The 18,690-nt window shown below is 39.3% G+C and overlaps 1 protein-coding gene across 5 annotated transcripts in view; it reads left to right on the top strand.

Annotated features, from left to right (window-relative positions):
- The window catches only part of ASXL3 (ASXL transcriptional regulator 3), a 129,287-nt gene extending 112,803 nt beyond the window's left edge, over positions 1-16,484 (top strand). For all 5 annotated transcript variants that reach the window (XM_027674466.1, XM_027674474.1, XM_027674495.1 and 2 more), the window contains 2 exons: positions 4,409-6,350; positions 8,738-16,484. In XM_027674466.1, coding sequence (XP_027530267.1) covers positions 4,409-6,350; positions 8,738-12,409 — 5,614 coding nt within the window. In that variant the 3' untranslated portion in view covers positions 12,410-16,484. The remainder of the gene's footprint in view (positions 1-4,408; positions 6,351-8,737) is intronic.
- The last annotated feature ends 2,206 nt before the right edge of the window (positions 16,485-18,690 follow it).

Here is an 18,690-nt window from a genome sequence, read left to right as displayed (position 1 = left end):
CAGGCCCAGCTCCCTCAGCCTTTCCTCATAAGAGAGATGCTCCAGTCCCTTAATCACCTTTGTTACCCTTCACTGGAACCGCTTCAGGAGCTTGATGTCTCTCTTGTACTGAGAACTGGACACAGTTCTCCAGATGTGGTCTCACTAGGGCAGGATTACCTCTCTTGACTTGCAGGCAATGCTCTTCCGAATGCACCCCAGGATACATTGGCCTTCTTGGCCATGAAGGCACTGCTGGCTCATGGACAGCTTGCTGTCCACCAGGACCTACAGATCCTTCTCCACAGAACTGCTTTCCAGCAAATTGGCCCCCAGCCTGTACACGAATACAGGTGTATTTTCCTTTGCTGAATTTCAGAAGATTCCTCTCTGCCCATCTTTCCAACCTGTCAAGACTGCAGGGACTCCAGAGTATCTGCCACTCCTCACAGCTTTGTGTCATCAGTGAACTTGCTGAGGAGGCATCTGCCCCTTCATCCAAGTCACTGATGCATAAGTTAAACAATACTGAACCCTGGGGGACACCACTAGTGACAGGCCTCCAAATGCACCCTGTGCCACTCATTACAACAAGTGATTAACTTAAAGATTAAACCATTAACTAAAATGTTTCTGCAGTAAAAATGCTAGTTCTCACAATCCACTGCCTTGGATCACTGGGAAATGTAGTGAAAACAAGGCAAAAAATGGACAGATCCATTTTAATATTTTATTTTGCACATCCTTGCTAGGTGCTTCCCCTCACTGTAAATACTATTTCTACACCACTTTATCTTTACATGTAATGGAAATTCTAGGGTCTTAATGTGGTGGACTTTCTTACTGTAAAGTGCCTAATTTCTTCTAAACAGCTTTGAGACCTCAGGTTAGTCCAGTTGTTGATCCCTTTAGTATCAAAAAATATTAATTAGGTTTTCTGATAAGGAACATAACAGCCTTTCATTCTGCTTGTCAAGAGAAGAGTTGGTTACCAGCCTTTCATGGAGGAAAGGGCTGTGTAAGGTGTTGGCATAGGGCTTTCCACAAGAAGTTTGTTACCATCAGCACAGGAGCACCTCAGTCTAGCTGAAGCCTGTTCCTCAGTCACAAACGACTGTCACATGCACAGAGAAGAATGCTCAGAATTCTGCAGAGCCAGCAGTCCTGCTGTGCTGGCTGAATGCTGGACACTGTGATGGTTGGCAGATAATTACTCAGTCTGTGGTCATACATGTCCTTTGGGTTGATAGGTTTCTGACATCGACATTGTTATGCAAAATGTCATATTGCACATAATTTACATTTTGACTGAAAGTATTGAATCTGGTCCTGCCTGCCCTTTCCCCCACTTGTTTCACTTGCATTCTTCTGCCTGGCTGGTATGTAGGCAGATCTGCTTTGCTGGTTTAAGTACTTTTTCTCATTGTTTATTGACTGAATGGTAGATTTTGCTCTGGTTTCCATCTTGTTTAAGTTCATGGGGTGTCCTGTGCAGGGCCAGGTTTTGGACTCAGTGATCCTTGTGGGTCCTTTCCAACTCAGTATATCCTACAATTCTATAATTCCCTCACCTTTTTTTGCTTTTTTTTTTTAAACTAGCTTTCACTATGACTGGGCTTTATCCCTTTTCGACTCTGTTAATTTGACTGAACTAGCAGTATTGGTAAGCTTCCTGAGCTATTTCTCACATGCACTGTCTGCAAAATTAATCTCTCTTACAGACAAACTTGCTCAGTTTACAATCAGTGTATTTTTGCTCTGACCTTAGCTAATTTGATCTTCCAATGTTCCATAAGTGAATTCAGTTTTCACCTTATCCTTACAGAAGGGCCATTAATAGATGTAGGATCTTTATAAACATTCTTATACACTCCATAGTTCGTGGCATTCACAGACTTTTAGAGTGCCTGTTCCCTTGTAGCATTGCTTCTTGTGTTTGCTCTTATCTGTACCCAGGCAGTTTATCGTGGGACTGCCAGTTGTAGTTCACTTCCATCCATTTTTGTTCTCTTTCTGCTTCCTCATGTTTGTTCATTTTTCCTCTCTCTGACTTTCTTCAAAATACAAAAACTTTATTCTGCAGTCATTTTTCTAAGATCAGCTGATGCATGTGCCAGAAATCCACAGTCTTCTTATTGTTGCCTCAAGACTGCAAGGGTTATATTCTGTTGTCTCAATATGATATTTCTTTTCTCATTTTTGAGAGTTATATTTCAGGATAGTACTACCAGCTCACTGAATCAAAGCTTTAATTTGGGGTAGACATTCTCTAAATTTTGTTGCTGATTTAATCCTTTCGGGTTTTTTTGGTTTGTTGTGTTTTGGGGGTTTTCTCTCCAATACTGCTTATCACAGCATTAGAATATCAGCATCCATGTATCTTTGAGTAGGTGTCTGGGTTTTTTTTCTTGGATGATTGAGTGCCCTTACTCAATCAGTTGAATCCTGTCCTCAGCGCTTTCACTGAAGGCTGCTTACTGCTGTCCTCACATTTTTGCAGTGATTTGCAAACTTTGGGTATCTTTTTCTCTAAGGAAGAAGGCAGATCAGCTGTTTATTTTGCAATCTGAGATTGCCTTAAACATGCTGATCTTGAGACTTCTTTAGAAAGCCTTTTTCTTCACTGCAGTGTCTTCTTCAACATAATAGTATTTCCAATACTGAAAAACTATTAAGATTCAGTACATCTTCTGATGGCCTTAATCCTGCTTTATCTTATTATTCTTACAATTCTTTATCTTCAGTATGTTACTAGAATGTGTATTTTTGTGTAATGTCCGTGTGACAGTTGCATTCACCTTTATCCTGTCCTTCATTCCTTTGCTGATTTTCAGTCCTTAAAGATAACTATCAGGCAATATCTTTTCATTATATAAGCCAGCTAGAGAAAATAGACTACTGATTCAGTTTTTAGTAATGCAGTGGATTCATTTTCCCTTCTCATTTTCCTGAGATAACTTTTGCCTCCTTACCACAAGGAGTTTTTGGAGAAGGTACTCACCTAAACCTAGATAAACTTAACTTTACTCACCTAAACTTATAACCTAAACTTAGACTATATGGGGATCCTATAGGCTATAGAGAAGAAAGACACATCTTCTGAAATACATTCAATATGGGAAATGTGAATTTGCTGCTCTGAATTTCTCTCTAGAGGATCATTCCTCAGCATATTCATGGCATAGGAAGACTGTTCATGTTAAGTGACTAGTAACAGGCAATACTAATAATTACTCTGATAATGCTTTTGGGATGCCAATTCCAGGCTGAGTTTGTTTGGGGATTTTGTGTTTACAGCTGTCACTGTAATACATCTGTTCAGTATTCTTAAAATGCGCAACTGCAGATTTTGGTATTTCACCTGTTTATTCTGTACTTTCATATGCACGGGCCTTTGTGATCTCTGTATCCTCTAGCTGCACCTTAACAAGCCATCTTGCTTCCATAACTTCTGAATGTCTCTTATGCTTGCTTATTTCCATTTTTTCTTTTCTTTTTGATTAAAATGATAGCAGGGATCTGTTTATTAGATTAGAAGATCTTAAGACCATGAAATTTCTTTTAAGGCTTCCAACCAAGCTTTTGTGTATTTCATGTTACTGTGGAATTGCTGAGGCATAAAGTCTGCTTGGAAAATCTTACTAAAAATGCTGAATGCCTGTACTCCCACTGGCCTTAGAAGGAAATGAGGATGCCAGAACACATACATTTTTTAAAGTAACCATTTTTTTCAGCTCTTGTCTTTAGATGTGTTTTGATTTTTTGTGGAATTTGTAATTCTGCTGAAGTAATAAAACTTTTTAAACTAATATTTTCAGGACCAAAGGTAAGAAAATCATAAGAAGTATACTAGGAATGGTTCCTTTGCACTTCATACCTGAGAATGAATGCATAGATTATAAATATGTGTCTTTTTAGCTTCTTGAGAATGCTAAACTTCTATTATATTGCTGGCTGTGTTGACCCTAAAAGCAGGTGTAGGAGGGAAAAAGAGACTTCCTTTAGAACTGTTACTGCTAGAAGAAGATACAGTTGTGCATTTACTCTGAAATGCATGCTGTATTAGTGTTGCACTGCTGTGCTGGTATTAAAAAAACAACAAAACAAAACCCAAACAAAAAACAAACACAGGAATTTAAGCAGAGTATAAATAGTGGTGAACCTGTGTAGCTTGCTTTTTTGTTTTCATTTTGTTTGCTTATTTTGAAAATATTCATATTTTTTAACACTTGTAAGAAAATCTGATTATTTAGGTTTCCAAAATATATAAAACCATATGTAAATTAGTCAGCCACCACTTAAGCAAACCACTGTTTTAAACTAGAAAATGTCTTTTTTGTAAATAAGATATGTGGGTGGGAAAGGTGATCCTATACTCTTATCCTGTCTATGCTGAAAATACTTTTCTTTATTTGTGTGGTTTTTTTAGATTGGGAATGTCAAGAGGGGAATCAATGAAACTCACTGCAGTGCAGAACAATGATGAAGATGAAAGCAATTCTTTGTGTGGATCTTCTGGCACACCTGGTCCTTCTAAGCAAGCAACCTTTGAGGATCAAGAGGAGAAAGGTGCTAAAATTCCACCTGTACCAGAGAGAGATTATAGTCCATCTCTTGGTAGTATGGAACAGGTTCCTGTTAAGGATCTAACGGCAGACTCTGAGGATATACTGATACCTGAAGAGTCAATCATTCAGGAGGAAATTGCTGAAGAGGTCGAGACAAGTATTTGTGAATGCCAAGAGGAGAACCATAAACCAGAACATGAGTTTTCTGAGGAATCCGTAAGTCCAACTGGCACAAATGAGGAAACAGAGGCAGTAAAGCTTGCAGGCAGCACTGAGTCCCGTGTCATGATGAATGATGTAACTGATACTGTATCTCACATTGAAATTAAAGTGGAGTTGAAGTCAGAATGCCCTCAGGAGGAGATGTCAGTTGTGATAGATCAGCTGGAGGATTGCATATCACCAGCACAATCAGTTTCACCCACAAACTCTGTCAGTGGTACAGCAGAGAAGGTTTCTGAGTCTGCAAAAGAGCTAATTGTGCCAGAAATGCAAAATGCTGCTCTGGAAGCCTCCTTGTTCACTGGTGGAGGCATTGCGGTGGATATGGAGCTTCATAGTGACCCTGAGGAACAATTGTCTGAGAATGCTTGTATTTCTGAAACTTCCTTTTCCTCTGGAAGTCCAGAAGTTTGTGTTGCCTCTCCTGGAGGAGACACTCAGTCGACTTCAGAGGAACCCTGTACTCCGGCATCTCTTGAAACAGCTTGTTCATCTGAAGGGTCCAGTACTGAAAACATTGAAAGTGAAATTCAGCAAAAGGCCAGTGATGAAAATTTGCACACACCTTTAATGTCGGAAATCTCTCCAATGTCCACCTCACCTGTAACTTCAGAAGCATCTCTGATGTCAAATTTACCTTTAACATCAGAGGCATCACCAGCTTCTAATTTACCTTTAACATCAGAAACATCTCCAATGTCTGATTTGCCTTTAACATCAGAAACATCTTCAGTATCTTCTGTTCTTCTGACTTCTGAAACATTTGTGACAAATAGTTTGCCTCTTCCATCAGAGGCATCTCCAGTTTCCAATACCCCAAGCAATGAAAGACTTACTCTGCAACAAAGGCAATCACCATGTTTGTTGGAAGACTCCCTTCCCTCTTTGAAAGAGGAAAGCTCTGCCGTTACCAAGGTGGTTCAAGAAGAGGTACTTGTTCAGCCAAAGCAACATCAGAGTGCTGCTGAAAATATGAAAGTTTGTCCATTAGCAGTTATACCTGATACTTTAGTATTGGAAGAACCCCAAAGCAAAAACCTCGGCCATCAGCCATGTAAGTCACATTCTGAAATTGAGAAATCCTACATAGCATCCATCCCAGAACACACTCCACCAGAGGTGATTAAAAATAAAAATCACAGTGTTCAGCAAAGAGGTGACAAGAAAGGTACACTCTTGCCTTCAGAGGTATCTGTCTTATCAGAAGGATCAGTTGGCAAAAATATCGAATTGCTCCCGTCAAAGCCACATGATAAACTATATACCTCATCTCTAGAGAAAACTACATTCCCTGAAGTGTGCAGAAATAAATCTCACAAGCTAACAGGCAGTGCCCAAAGTCGGCTAGAGAGTTTGCATTCTTCCAAGTCATTAGAACCCACAAAATCACCAGAAGCAAGGAGTGAAAGTAGAGACCCAGAGATCCCAAAGAGGAAAACAGCAGAACAGCACAGTTTTGGAATCTGTAAAGAGAAGAGAGCTAGAATAGATGATGATCAGCCTAACCGTAGCACTTCATCAACGAGTCCGTCTGATAAAGAACAGCCACCTAGAGAGGAACCCCGAGTTCCACCCCTTAAGGTAAAGTAATGAAAAAAACAGCGTGCTTGGGAAATAAAGGGTTATTATCTCCCTCCTAACTGCATGCAGGCACAGTGAATGGTGTATTTTTTATGGAGGTATAAGGGCTGTTAGTACTGATGGTTTTGCTTTACTATTACCTTTCTACCATGCCAAATTACTTCTGATATAAATGTATCTATAGTTGTTCAGTCAGAGTCTTTGTTACAAAATTGATTTTCTGTGCAAGAAAGTTTTCCAGGATGTATGGCTTAATCTAATTCAAGAGCTTCCCATCATTCACAGGGCACTCCTTGTTTTTCTAATTGCCCAGCTGTATTATCTGCTTGTTCCCCTGTGGGTGTCTTCTTCTGCAAGCATGAATAATAAATGTTACCTTTACCAATACTTCTAAAAACAACAGCACCTTAATCCAGCAAGAGAACCCGAAGTCAGAGTAGTTGAAGATCCCTTTGCAAGCCCAGGGATTGGGGTAGACTGAAATATAAGATTTTCCTGTAGAATTAACTGGAAACAGAGACCTAACTATCAGGGGAAAGTGATTGATCTGTGTATAGGTATCTCTGCTAATAACAAAGCAAAAGGTAAAAAAAATCCCAAAACAAACAAACAAACCCAAACACTTTCATGTGTATCATTCTGCTGTATAAGAAAGCATATTACAGTTGAAAGTGTTTTTTTCCTAACAGAGAGTTCTATATATTTAGTTACATATAGGCTCAGCATTTTGACCCTTTTAATTTTGTACATGATGACATCAGCCAAGGTTAAGATCCAGTTTCCTGAAGTTAAGCCACTGACTTTGCAATACTAGTTCCTGATTATTCAGAAATGCCCTTTTCTGCATTTATTTTTAACTGCTGCAGTCACTGAACATTGTTAATATGGCCGGGAGGGCAAATAGGCTAACTGTTTTAATCACTAGTGCAGAAGCATATTTCAAATAATTTATTTTTATGAGCAGTGATGAAATTGGAAGTTAGCCCCGCCCTGAGTTTAGTAATATTCTTTCATATTTGGAAGGTGTCTGTCTAACCTAATAATTTCTAAGAATTCTCTAAGCACAAAAGAAAATAGATCACTAGAGAATAAAAAAAGGTCATGACTATAATAATAATAAAAATAATCAAGCATTTAGAGCTCTAGCAGTTTTGGCAGTGCAAAGTGGAAACTAAAAAGAGTTGCTGCTGAAACAGAAAGCAAAATGTTTTGAAGAATTTTGGACAGTCAATTCTAGTATGTTTTTTGTGTAACAAATACTTGGCTCTTGTGTCATCTCACCAACAAACCCCTATCCTTTGTCACTAAAAGAGGAAAAGAACCTCAGTTCTTCTAAGTCATTCTGCTATATGGCTGTCGCTTCCCATCATATCTCATGACTACTTTTTCTACAAATACTGCCTAGTTTTCTTCTCAGTTCCTTTCAGAAGGTAAACCACAGCATTAACTGCTAAGTCCTATTGCTGTGGACAGCAAGTAAGCATATGTCCATTTTAAGAAATTAATTTTTTTTTTGTCAGCCTTTTATTCTGAGAGTGTATGAGTTACAAAGTGGTCCCAACACTCTTAGTCTCTAATCCTGAAAACAGATGTGACTAATAGGAAATATCCTAATAAGTCCAGTGATTTTACAGGTTATTATTTTGCTTAAACTGCTCGATATTTTAAAATTTTAATATTTTGGGTTTAATATTTATAGGTTTGAGGATTTCATTTTTGAAGTGGAGTAGTATAGGAGTTATCCTAGGGATGTACTAAAGCGAGTCTCTTAAAATTGCGAGTGAGGAAGGGAAAGATGTATCCTTTAGTGACTCGCTTCTTCTATAGCACTGCTCTAAAGTCCTCTGGGATGGAACTTGGAAGACAGGCTCAGTGGAGACACCACTACTTCCTGTCTGAAGGCAAGATTTGTTGTGTGGTGTATATAAGCAAAACACAGCCTATTCCTAGTATCCTAATCATTGGAGACCAAGGAGAAATGCACTGTACGTGGTCATTATTTTTTCAAACATTTGCAGGAAGTGCTTAGTTGTTGGCTCTTTTCCAGTACCACTACACGAGGCTCGTTGATCTTCTCACTTAGGTGCACTACGTATAAAACAGGTCTGACAAATTGTATCAGATAAGCATCGTGTTGTTACCCTGTTCAATATTTCTTCCTCTCAGAAGGATCAGTGTGAGAAGGCTAATGCAGGTGTCAGTTATTCATGCTGTAGGATGATAGAATATCGAAGCATAAATATCATTAATTTTTAGCATTTTTCTGTCGAGCTGCACCGAACAGTAATTCCCTTAATTTCCTTTCTCTGACCCTTTAAAAGACACCTGTTTGTTTTAGTGAATCAATGATCTCATTAAAATTACTGTGTTTTTTTTTCTTCCTTTAGATTCAGCTTTCAAAAGTTGGACCACCTTTTATCATCAAGAGCCAACCTGTTTCTAAACCAGAACCTCGAGTTTCCCCAAGTACGTCGGTCAGCAGTGGGAGGAACACTGGGGCTAGGACTCTGGCAGATATCAAAGCAAGAGCTCAGCAAGCAAGAGCCCAAAGAGAAGCTGCAGCTGCAGCAGCCGTGGCAGCGGCTGCGAGCATAGTCTCTGGAGCAATGGGGACCCCATGCGAAGGTGGAAAGACAAGAACACTGGCACACATCAAGGAGCAAACAAAGGCCAAGCTATTTGCAAAGCATCAAGCCAGAGCTCATTTACTCCAGACTAATAAAGAATCAAAGTCACAATTCAGCTCAAAGGAAAGTACCTCATCTCTGGAGATACCAATGTCCACGGACACGAAGATTGAAGGTTCTACTGGTGTCATTATAGTTAATCCTAACTGCAGGTCCCCTAGCAACAAGTCTGCTCATCACCGTGAGACCACCACTTTATTGCAGCAGTCCCTTAACACAGCTACATTACCAGAAACTGCTACTGAGATATCTGTGCACAGTTCTGATGAAAATATACCTGTGCCACAATTATGTGAGAAAATTATTTCATCTACCTCTACTGAAAGTAACAGTGTGCCAGTGCTTTATAATAAAAGTTCGGTCTCTGTGTGTGTTTGCAGCACTGCTATGTCTGGAGCAATTAAAGAACTTTCTTTTGCAAGTTCTGTTGATAAATCCTCTGTGTTAATGTCTGTTGACAGCGCAAACACAGCAGTTTCAGCTTGTAATATAAATATGCTGAAAACCATCCAAGGGGCTGATACTCCATGCATAGCTGTTGGACCAAAATGTATTGATAATAGTAATGTCCCAGTCTCCATAGACAATACAGTCTTACCAAATGCCGTTGATGACAAAAGGTTGCCGCTACCAAGTAGCAGTGTGAATAACACAGTCTCCAGTCATTATGCCACTGTGCCAGCTTCATCTATTGCAAATAATTTGCCAAACCATCTCTCTGGTAGTTCTGTACTGATTCCCCCGGTGGGGACTACCAGCAGGTTTCCTTCTGATAAGATAGCCATAACCAGGTGTAACGAGCAGAGCACTGTCTCCATTCACACTACCGTCAGGTCAGCTTTAAGTTGCAGTGAGGCCCTTGCAGTAGCAGATTCTGTTGCAAGGCCACCCATTTCCATGTTTGCTGGTAACATGGTGACAATAAGCTCTTATGATAATGCTACTAAACTGAATGCTGATCTCATAGAAAAAAGCTCTGGAGCACGAAACCGGATGGATCTCTCTGGTAAATCTCAGCCAGTGAATTTTACGCAAACTGCCATGAATAGGTCTATACCTTGCAAAGTCATTGTTGACCACACCACAAATCAGAATTCCAGTCTGTCGCTTTCTTCTTCTATTGAAAACACAGAAAACAGCATTGACCTGCAGAGCAGACCTGTAAGGACAGAAGCTGCCTTACAAAGTATAGCCTGTCCTCAGGTGTCTGTCATAAGCAGGCCTGAAGTGGTCCCTAATGAAAACCTTGAGCACAGTTCCAGCTTTATCGCCATTACAGCAAAGCAAGACAGCAAGAACTTGCAGGCAGGTTGTTCAAGTCTTCGAGAAGTGCCTCTTGCTCCTCAAGATAAATTAATTGAGGTGGTTACACCCAGCCAAGGTTTTGCTGAGCAATTAAGAGGTCCTTCAGCACTGAAAAATGAAGCAAATGCTGCCTGTGCCAATCAGTACAATGCCAACAACAGAATTTGTTGGCATGATGAAGAGGCAATGAATACAGACCAGCCAGTGGTCAGCCATCTTTCCTCTGGTAAGCATAAGGAATATGCAGACCAAAACTGCTTGAAAAATGTGAAAACTGAACCTTCCAGTTACACACAGATGTCAGAACTGCAATCCAGGAGTCTTTTGACAAGCATTGCTGTTCCCGTTAAATCGGAAACTAATGAGTCTGACAAATGCTTCAGGATGGACACCGAGGATTTTACAGGACCTGAAATGCGTGCCCAGACTGCAGAAATAAACACGAGTGCACAGCCACCTCAGACATCCAAGACATCCATTGCAGACTCCATGGAAGACTCCCTCTCCCTGACAACAGAAACCCTAAAGAGAGTTACGAGTGCCGGGGGCTCTAGCTGTCGCTTGTCGTCAGTGGAGGCCAACAATCCCTTAGTTACACAGTTACTGCAAGGCAATCTGCCTTTAGAGAAAGTGCTGCCGCAGCCCAGATCAGGAGCCAAACTAGAAATTAATAGGCTTCCATTGCCTTTGCAAACTACCTCAGTATGTAAAACAGCAGTGTCCGAGAGAAATATTGTTGAACATGCTTCCAACTCTCCTAATCCAGATGGTAAAGGATTTCCAGCAGGCAGCATAGCCCCGCTACAAATCAGAAAGCGTGAAAACCATCCGAAAAAGAGGATGGCCAGGACTATAGGGGAACATGCTCAAATTAAATGTGAGCCTGGGAAGGTGTCAATGGACACAGATGTTAAAGTGGCTCCCTGTGTAATTAATTCCAGTATGAATCAGCTAGGGCACGGACAGCCGTTTAAGCAGGAGTGGCTGAACAAACACACCATTCAGAGCCGAATTGCTCACAGCCCAGAGATCAAGCAGCAGAAGAGGCCGTTGCCTTCATGCAGTTTCCAGCAGAGCTTATTTCACATTGATAAAAATGGCAGCTTTCACGCCGAAGCTAGTACCTCACACAGACAGCATTTTTACCAAATGTCCATGGCTGCAAGAGGCCCCATTCCTACGGCAGCTTTGTTGCAAACTACTTCAAAAGGCCCACCTGGCTGCAACACATTTGCTTTTAGCAGACACCTTGAACAGAAGGGCTTGGGAGACGTGAATATTTCTACAGCAGCTCACCAGCTGAGGCTAGGAAGTGTATTTTCCCCTAATATTCAGATTAAGGAAGGTGATGACATTGCCAGTGCCTCTCAAACTCTCCAGAGTAAAACATTAGTGCATCCCCCTGCTCCCCCTCCACCCCTACCACCTCCTCCCCCTCCTCACCCAAATGCAGAAGTCCCCTCTGATCAAAAACAACTGACAGTTACTATGGAAACCACTAAAAGACTTAGTTGGCCTCAGCCAGCAAGCATCAGTAGCAATATAAAATCTGAACCTATTTCTTTTGAGGAAGGTTTAAGCAGCAGCTGCGAACTGGGCATGAAACAAGCTTCCTATGATCAGAACGAAGTGAAAGAACAGTTAAAAGCATTTGCATTAAAAAATGCAGATTTCTCTTCCTATTTACTTTCTGAGCCACAGAAGCCTTTTACCCAACTTGCTGCTCCGAAAATACAAACGCAGCACCCACAGCAGCAGCAGCAGCAGCTCTGTGGAAATTATCCAACAATACACTTCGGTAGCACAAGCTTCAAAAGGGCAGCATCTGCAATTGAGAAATCGATTGGGATTTTAGGAAGTGGCTCAAACACTGCCACAGGCCTGTCTAACCAGAATGCACAGATCCCGGTTCAGAAATTTGCTGACAGCAGCAATGCCGATGAACTGGAACTGAAATGCTCTTGCAGGCTGAAAGCCATGATTGTGTGCAAAGGCTGCGGAGCCTTCTGTCATGATGACTGCATTGGGCCTTCCAAACTGTGTGTAGCTTGTCTGGTTGTGCGGTAGGAACTGAATCAAAGATGCAGTATCCCTTATCAACGTGGGAGAGCAGGACAAAGGAACAGAGAAATTGAAACAGCTTAGGCCACTAATGGTTTGCAATTAGTGGATTGATTTTTTTTTTAATTTTTTTTTTGTTTTCTTCTATGTGGTGCTTTCAGAATTGAGTTGTTTCTACCTGAGTGCCATTTTCTGGGAAGAAGAGGAAACCTGTAGAAGTAGTTAAGAAAAAGATAGCCTTGTTACTGAAGCTTCTATGAGCTCTTGCTGTGCTAAAAAAAAAAAAAAAAAAAGAAAAAGGCATTAATGCATGTCATTTGTAGCTTCTATTTATTTGCACAAAGTGCAGCACATTTTTTCTCCACTTTTTGATAGTTGATACAAGCTACAGGTTAAAGATCAGTGGAAGAATAGCACTGTAAGAAGTGGAGTAACTATGCAGAATGAATAACACACTGAATAGCAACTGTTTTGAGAGGGGTAGTGAGTGGCAAGGTGCGGGGTATCAGTCATCGTAGCTTCAAAGTCCCTTTGCAGTTTTCCTGCTGATAAGATTGTTTTCTTCAATTGACTTTCATTATCTAGGGCTAAAATATAGTCACTTCACGTAACAAAAAAAATTTAAAAGAGGAGTTTAGATTTTTAGAGGAATTTCTTTATGTGCCTGCCAAGGACTGTGGAACTCAAATCTTACTCATCATCTCTTGTTGTTGATTCCTTGAGAAAGATTTGTATATGCAATGGGTTAGTGGGACCAACACTGGAATCACATGGGCTTCGGTAGAGTCTGGAGAAAGTAATTTCTCTCCTGGAGATTATAAACCTGTTTTCTCTTCCTGTTTCCCACTCAAATGGTCTTTATTTGTATTTCTCCGTCTAATCGGTTCACTAGGTTTGTCAGTCCCAAATATATATATATGTGTATATATATGTATATATGTATATATATATATATATGTGAGATCAGACTTATGTAATTGATTCTTGAGGTTTTAGCCTTTCTGTGGCCTAAAAATGATGGATACTTCTGATTAATAACAAGGAAAGACTTTAATTGCATGTTGGTTGAATGTTACAATGTCAGTTCTTTTTCCTCTTATGTGAGTTACTCTATTTAAATAACATCTCAGAGTTTTGCCATTTAAAGTAATTCTTAGAATGATTTACAACACTGACTTTTTTTTCTCAAAGGTATTCAGACCCTTTTAGAAATTTGGAAGCAAAATGTATTTTTAAAAGGGATACTGCATCTTTAAAGTAACTTTCAGTATTTATCCAGTACTGTATTTACATTCAGGACTATAGCCGCATTCCAGATGCACTAGCCACCATAACAGCAGAGAAGAAAAATGGTGATTTTGGGGCCCTATTCACTTAAAAGGAAAATATTATGAAGGGATAAAGCACATGCAGTTGCTGGGAAGATAAAAACACCTTGGGTTTGTTTTAATCTCACTTCAAGAACACAAAACATGGAGTGCAAGTCATCCATCTGCCAATATGTGGTTGGGTCTGCCCAAATGTCAGCATCAGAGATAAATGGGTTTTTTTACCATTACAGTAGAACCTCACTAATCCAAGGACCTTAGGGCCTGCTCACAAAAATAATTTTCCTTCCACGGTTTTAAGAAAGCAGTGTAGTAAGAATTTGTGAGATGTAATGCTGCTTGGATTTCATCATGCATTTACTGTTGCATTCTGAAGTATTGATGCGAATGGTAGAACTGCATTTAGGAAATGAAAAGTATCCTACATTTTACACTACCCTTTTTTATCTGATTATTATGTCCTTACTCATCAGCTGTAACCAGTCTCCTTGGCTCATGTGCATATTAGTGAGGTTCTACTGAATGGAGGAACCATATTTATTTTCTTGTGGGACCATTTTCACAAACATGATAAATGCCATTTATTGTCTTAAAAGTGAGCTGGAATATCTACAACATACATTCCTGTCATAGGAAGCTCTATGGTGCACCTTGATGTTCTCTTTTATTGTAATTAGCAACATATCAATATTATTTTTGACACTGTGTAGTACAAAGGCCATTTGTAATAACTAACAAATTTGTTGCTGATACAATAATATATTTTTTCTATACAAAAGTGCTCCTTAATATGACATGTGAACTAAGGAATGGCTTCTCAGCACTTTCAGGTCTTCTGGTAGGGAAATAAGCCAGCCAAGCAAAAACCTAAAGTAACCATATGAAAATTAGTCCTATACCAGCTGCTGGCAAAACAGCAACTGGGAATTACTCATGACTAAGCATGAGTGTAGTCAGTTAATACATATCAAATTCATATGTGAGGAGCCTTTGTATCAGAATTGTATTGCATTGTATTTATACTTGGTAGAGGTAGGATACTTCTATTTAAAAAAAAAAGAGCAACCAGTCTTAGACTTCTATTTACCTATGTTTATATAAGCCTGCTGGGAATCCTTATTTCTAGCTCAGGTTTTCCTGTCCACAGCACATAAGTCAATATTTGTTTGTATTTGCATCTTGAAGTAGTTCTTGTATTGACTGACGTAATACAGAAATAAATTGCGGCCACAAAATAGTTTTATTTTGTTCAAAGGGTAAGAGTGTGACTAATATGGTAGGTGAGTCATTCACGTCATATTGTCATTTTTGTATCAGGATTGCAACTTGCATGTGTGAGGTCATGATGAAATGTTATTTAAAATGGCATTAGACTGGATGGTGCTATGTTGTATTACTCAACCAACGAAACTCTGCCGTAGTGCAGTTCCACTCCTTTCATTCTTGAGTCATTGGAGTTGCACCAGGAATAAATTCAGCCAGTTAGTCAGCAACAGTGGTAAAGTTTTCTTACAGATTAGGTTTAGGGTATTATAGTACTCAAAAGCAAACACAGTGATATGGAAGCCTGACTGAATCCTAGTGTGACTGAAAACCTTACTTGGATTCTGGTATCACACAAATGCATAGGGGAGAGTGACCCTAGGTCTTCGATAAGAACCCAATCACATTTACAGGTTTATTTTAAATGACTTCTTGAGATTTTTTTGTTTAATTTTTCAGGTTTCAAGCTCAATGTCATGTTTTCTAATGGCCATGCAGTTTGCACCGTGGGGTTTTAATAGTTTATGCACTGAAAAGTGGTGAAAGAATTACTTAAGAACACACTGCTCTATGTTTGTGTGTACATACATGTGTCCCAGCGTCCATCATGTATAATTTACCTTTTTTTTAAGTTCCAAAATTTTTCCCCCACTCCTACCCCTGGAGCAGCACTTTTGGGTGAGAGGGAGAAACACTTTTTTCTTTCCTCCCTCTTTATTGTTTTAATTGCATACTTGTGAGATATGCAGATAATGTTAGGGCATTTGCAGTGAGTGTGTGTCTGTTTTTCTGTTCTGAAATAATTTTTCAAGCAGAAACTCCCTTTGAAATAATGTTAAAAAAAATAATTAAGAAATGGTGAACTGGATGCTCCCTCTTCGCATTTTATTTATCTGTTGAGATCTAGTACATGAAATAGCATTTAAAAGACAAAAATAAAGGTTGAGCCATAAAGTGAAAGGTATATTCTCTGTGCTATAGACTTTCTTCTTGAGGGTGGTGCATGTTGTCAGGGTAAGCTACAGAACGTGCAGGTGGTTTTTCAGGGCCCTGCAATTCCTTGCACAGTTTTTAAGCTGGTGCATATGGTGCTTTATAATGCAATTTCTGAAGTAAAATTACCTTATGCTGCACCCCCTTCCCTTTATGAACACACGCACAATTTCAGAATCGTTATTGTAGCCTCTGGTTTAGCAGTTTCTCCAAGGTGTGGTGAAGTACCAGGATAAACACTCAAGATGAGCTGAGAAGTGTCACAGAAAGGGATCATTTTAGCTGACACACCTGAAGGGCCCTGTTCTGAACACTGAATGGCTTCTGCAGTCTCCTGGCAGCAGCGCAGCAGTTCATCTGCTGTGGCTCTGCAGAACACTGAGGGGGAGGCAATGAAATGTTCAGTGGATTTATCATGGACCTGTGTAGCTAAATGTTTCTGAATCTATGAAATCCTGTTGTCTTCAGTCATCATGCTTTGTCACTGTAAAACCAACGAAAAGAAAAAAAAAGCATTTTTTAGTCTAATTTAAGGAGCTGCTTCTTTTATAGCACATAATATTTCGCTTTGTACTATATTTGATAGTTAAAGAATAATTTAGTCCGTAGAATAACTTTGTTGTATTTGTACTGTTCATGAATGTTACAAGAAAAGTGCTTTACTTTGTTGCCATAATTCTCTTGTACTGCTGTAAAATATTTTTTCTGCTTTACGGAAACTTAACTCGATTCACATTTTCAGTACAGGGTTTTTTGTGTGTATGTATTTTTTTTGTCAGTATTCTGAATGTTTACATCTGTTCAACATTAGCCATTCTATGCCTTTATAGGGCAGTATTACTCCTGCAGTATAACAGCAATGTGAAATCCACTCATACCTAACATGCATGAGAAATACAGATTTATTGGGGAGATCCCTAATGTGCATAGATATTTTTTCTATCCACATTCAGTGAAGTAAATACCCTCCTTCAGTCCTCTACCAAAGAAAATATTATTCCCACAGGACATGCTTGGAAAGTGGTTCTCTGAGTCTTCAGAAGGGGGTGTAGTTGGTTTCCGCAAGATTGCTACAGTTTAATGCTGTTATGCTTTACTTTGTTACCCCACCAGATGTGACTGGGTGAAACAAGCATTTTAGCAATTTTTTTATTTCCAGACAGTGTTTTGTTTAGAATTCAGGGATCATGCTTTCTTTAATGGTGCTGTTTGTTTTTTTGGTTTTTTTAAAGAAAACAACCTTTTGTTGCCTACAGAAATGACCATTCACAAAACCATAAATTAAATGAAATAATTTGTCTTCATAACTTTTCTCCCTTTCCTTTCCCCCTTCCCTATCCCTTGAAAATAACAACTTGGGCTTCAATATTAAAATATTCTGGAAAAAATAAAGAGATAAAATAATATTTGTCATTTGTTTATTTATTTTATGTTCAGTGCCTTAGGCAGAAGATCCTGCTTGTGCACATCCATTGTATGTACAGGTTGATGAACTAGAAATGTGCGAGAAAAATCAGCCCTTTGTAAAGGATTTTTCAATTATGATGATGTAAGACATAGTTTGAATGACTTCTGGTGTAATTCAAGTATTAGTCTTATACTAGTAAAATAAAACTAGGTGTTGTATATTAAGTTGTTGTAAGTAGAATAGTTTGTGGATGAAAGTGATTATATTGCTTTGTATAGTTAATTCTGGGTGTAATTTAGTACTTTGCCTCTGTCTGCAACCCCAACCAGAATGCGCTTAACAGCAACCATTCCAGCATACACCGCCCTTATTTGTCATCCCCACGGCAGAAGAAATTAAATGTCAATGGTACATGAAAGGTAACCAGTCCAAGTTACATTCCTCAAAGCGGTTATCTTTTCGGGTCTGGAAGGCCTTCCTAAAATGGAAATTCAGTAGCCATTATATTAAAAAAAAAAACAACAATATTTTCATCCTGTCACTCTTAAAAGAGAGCTTTGAGTACTGTGGTGCAGGGGGAGCAACAAACAGCTTTTTCACAGGCTTGCTCAGAAATATCAGAACTAAACACCATCTTTTGTCCAGCCTCCTGTCACTTTTATTTCAGATGTGATACCATCTGAGGGTCTTGTTAGCAGCAGATGACAGTCCTGTCGGCCAAAATCTGTCGAAATGCAGAAAGAAGACAGTACCAACCTCTGTAATTTATAATCCAGTGACCTTTTTTTAATATCCAATACCCACCTGGTAATTATTTAATTTAGTTTGTTCTGCTTAGAATTTAAGAATTCTTTTTTTTTTTCGGCATGAGCCTGTGCCGAAGCAGGGACCAGCTCTCCTTCTGACAGTAACAGCTTCTATTATTATTATTGTTTTATTGTTCATCTAAGCATTGTAATGCAAATCAATTCGTTAAATCTATACTAGCTAAATACTCACTTTTGTACTTTCCCTTCTTTTTACTTTTTAAAACCTGTGAAATTTTACTTTTTAAAACCTGTTTTTGCACATTTTTATTGGATCTTGAAAAATAAGTATTCAGTTTTTCTGTGGTGTTTGCTAAGGACCTTGTAAGTATTAGTAAGTTAAACCTTGTGATTGCTTTTAGGTCCGTGTTTTGTCTCTCCCTGGGTCAGCCCAGCCTTATCCTGGGAGTTCAGCCAGCAGATGGCATCAGGAGAAAACATGCTGCTGTAGTCTCCTGATTCCTGTCCCTCAGCAGGAACACACGGCAC

This window comes from Neopelma chrysocephalum, unplaced genomic scaffold, assembly GCF_003984885.1.
Source record: "Neopelma chrysocephalum unplaced genomic scaffold, ASM398488v2 Primary Assembly neopelma1_22, whole genome shotgun sequence".
Lineage (NCBI taxonomy): Eukaryota > Metazoa > Chordata > Aves > Passeriformes > Pipridae > Neopelma > Neopelma chrysocephalum.
The sequence above is the reverse complement of the archived record's forward strand: the minus strand, read 5'-3'. Positions and strand labels throughout refer to the sequence as shown.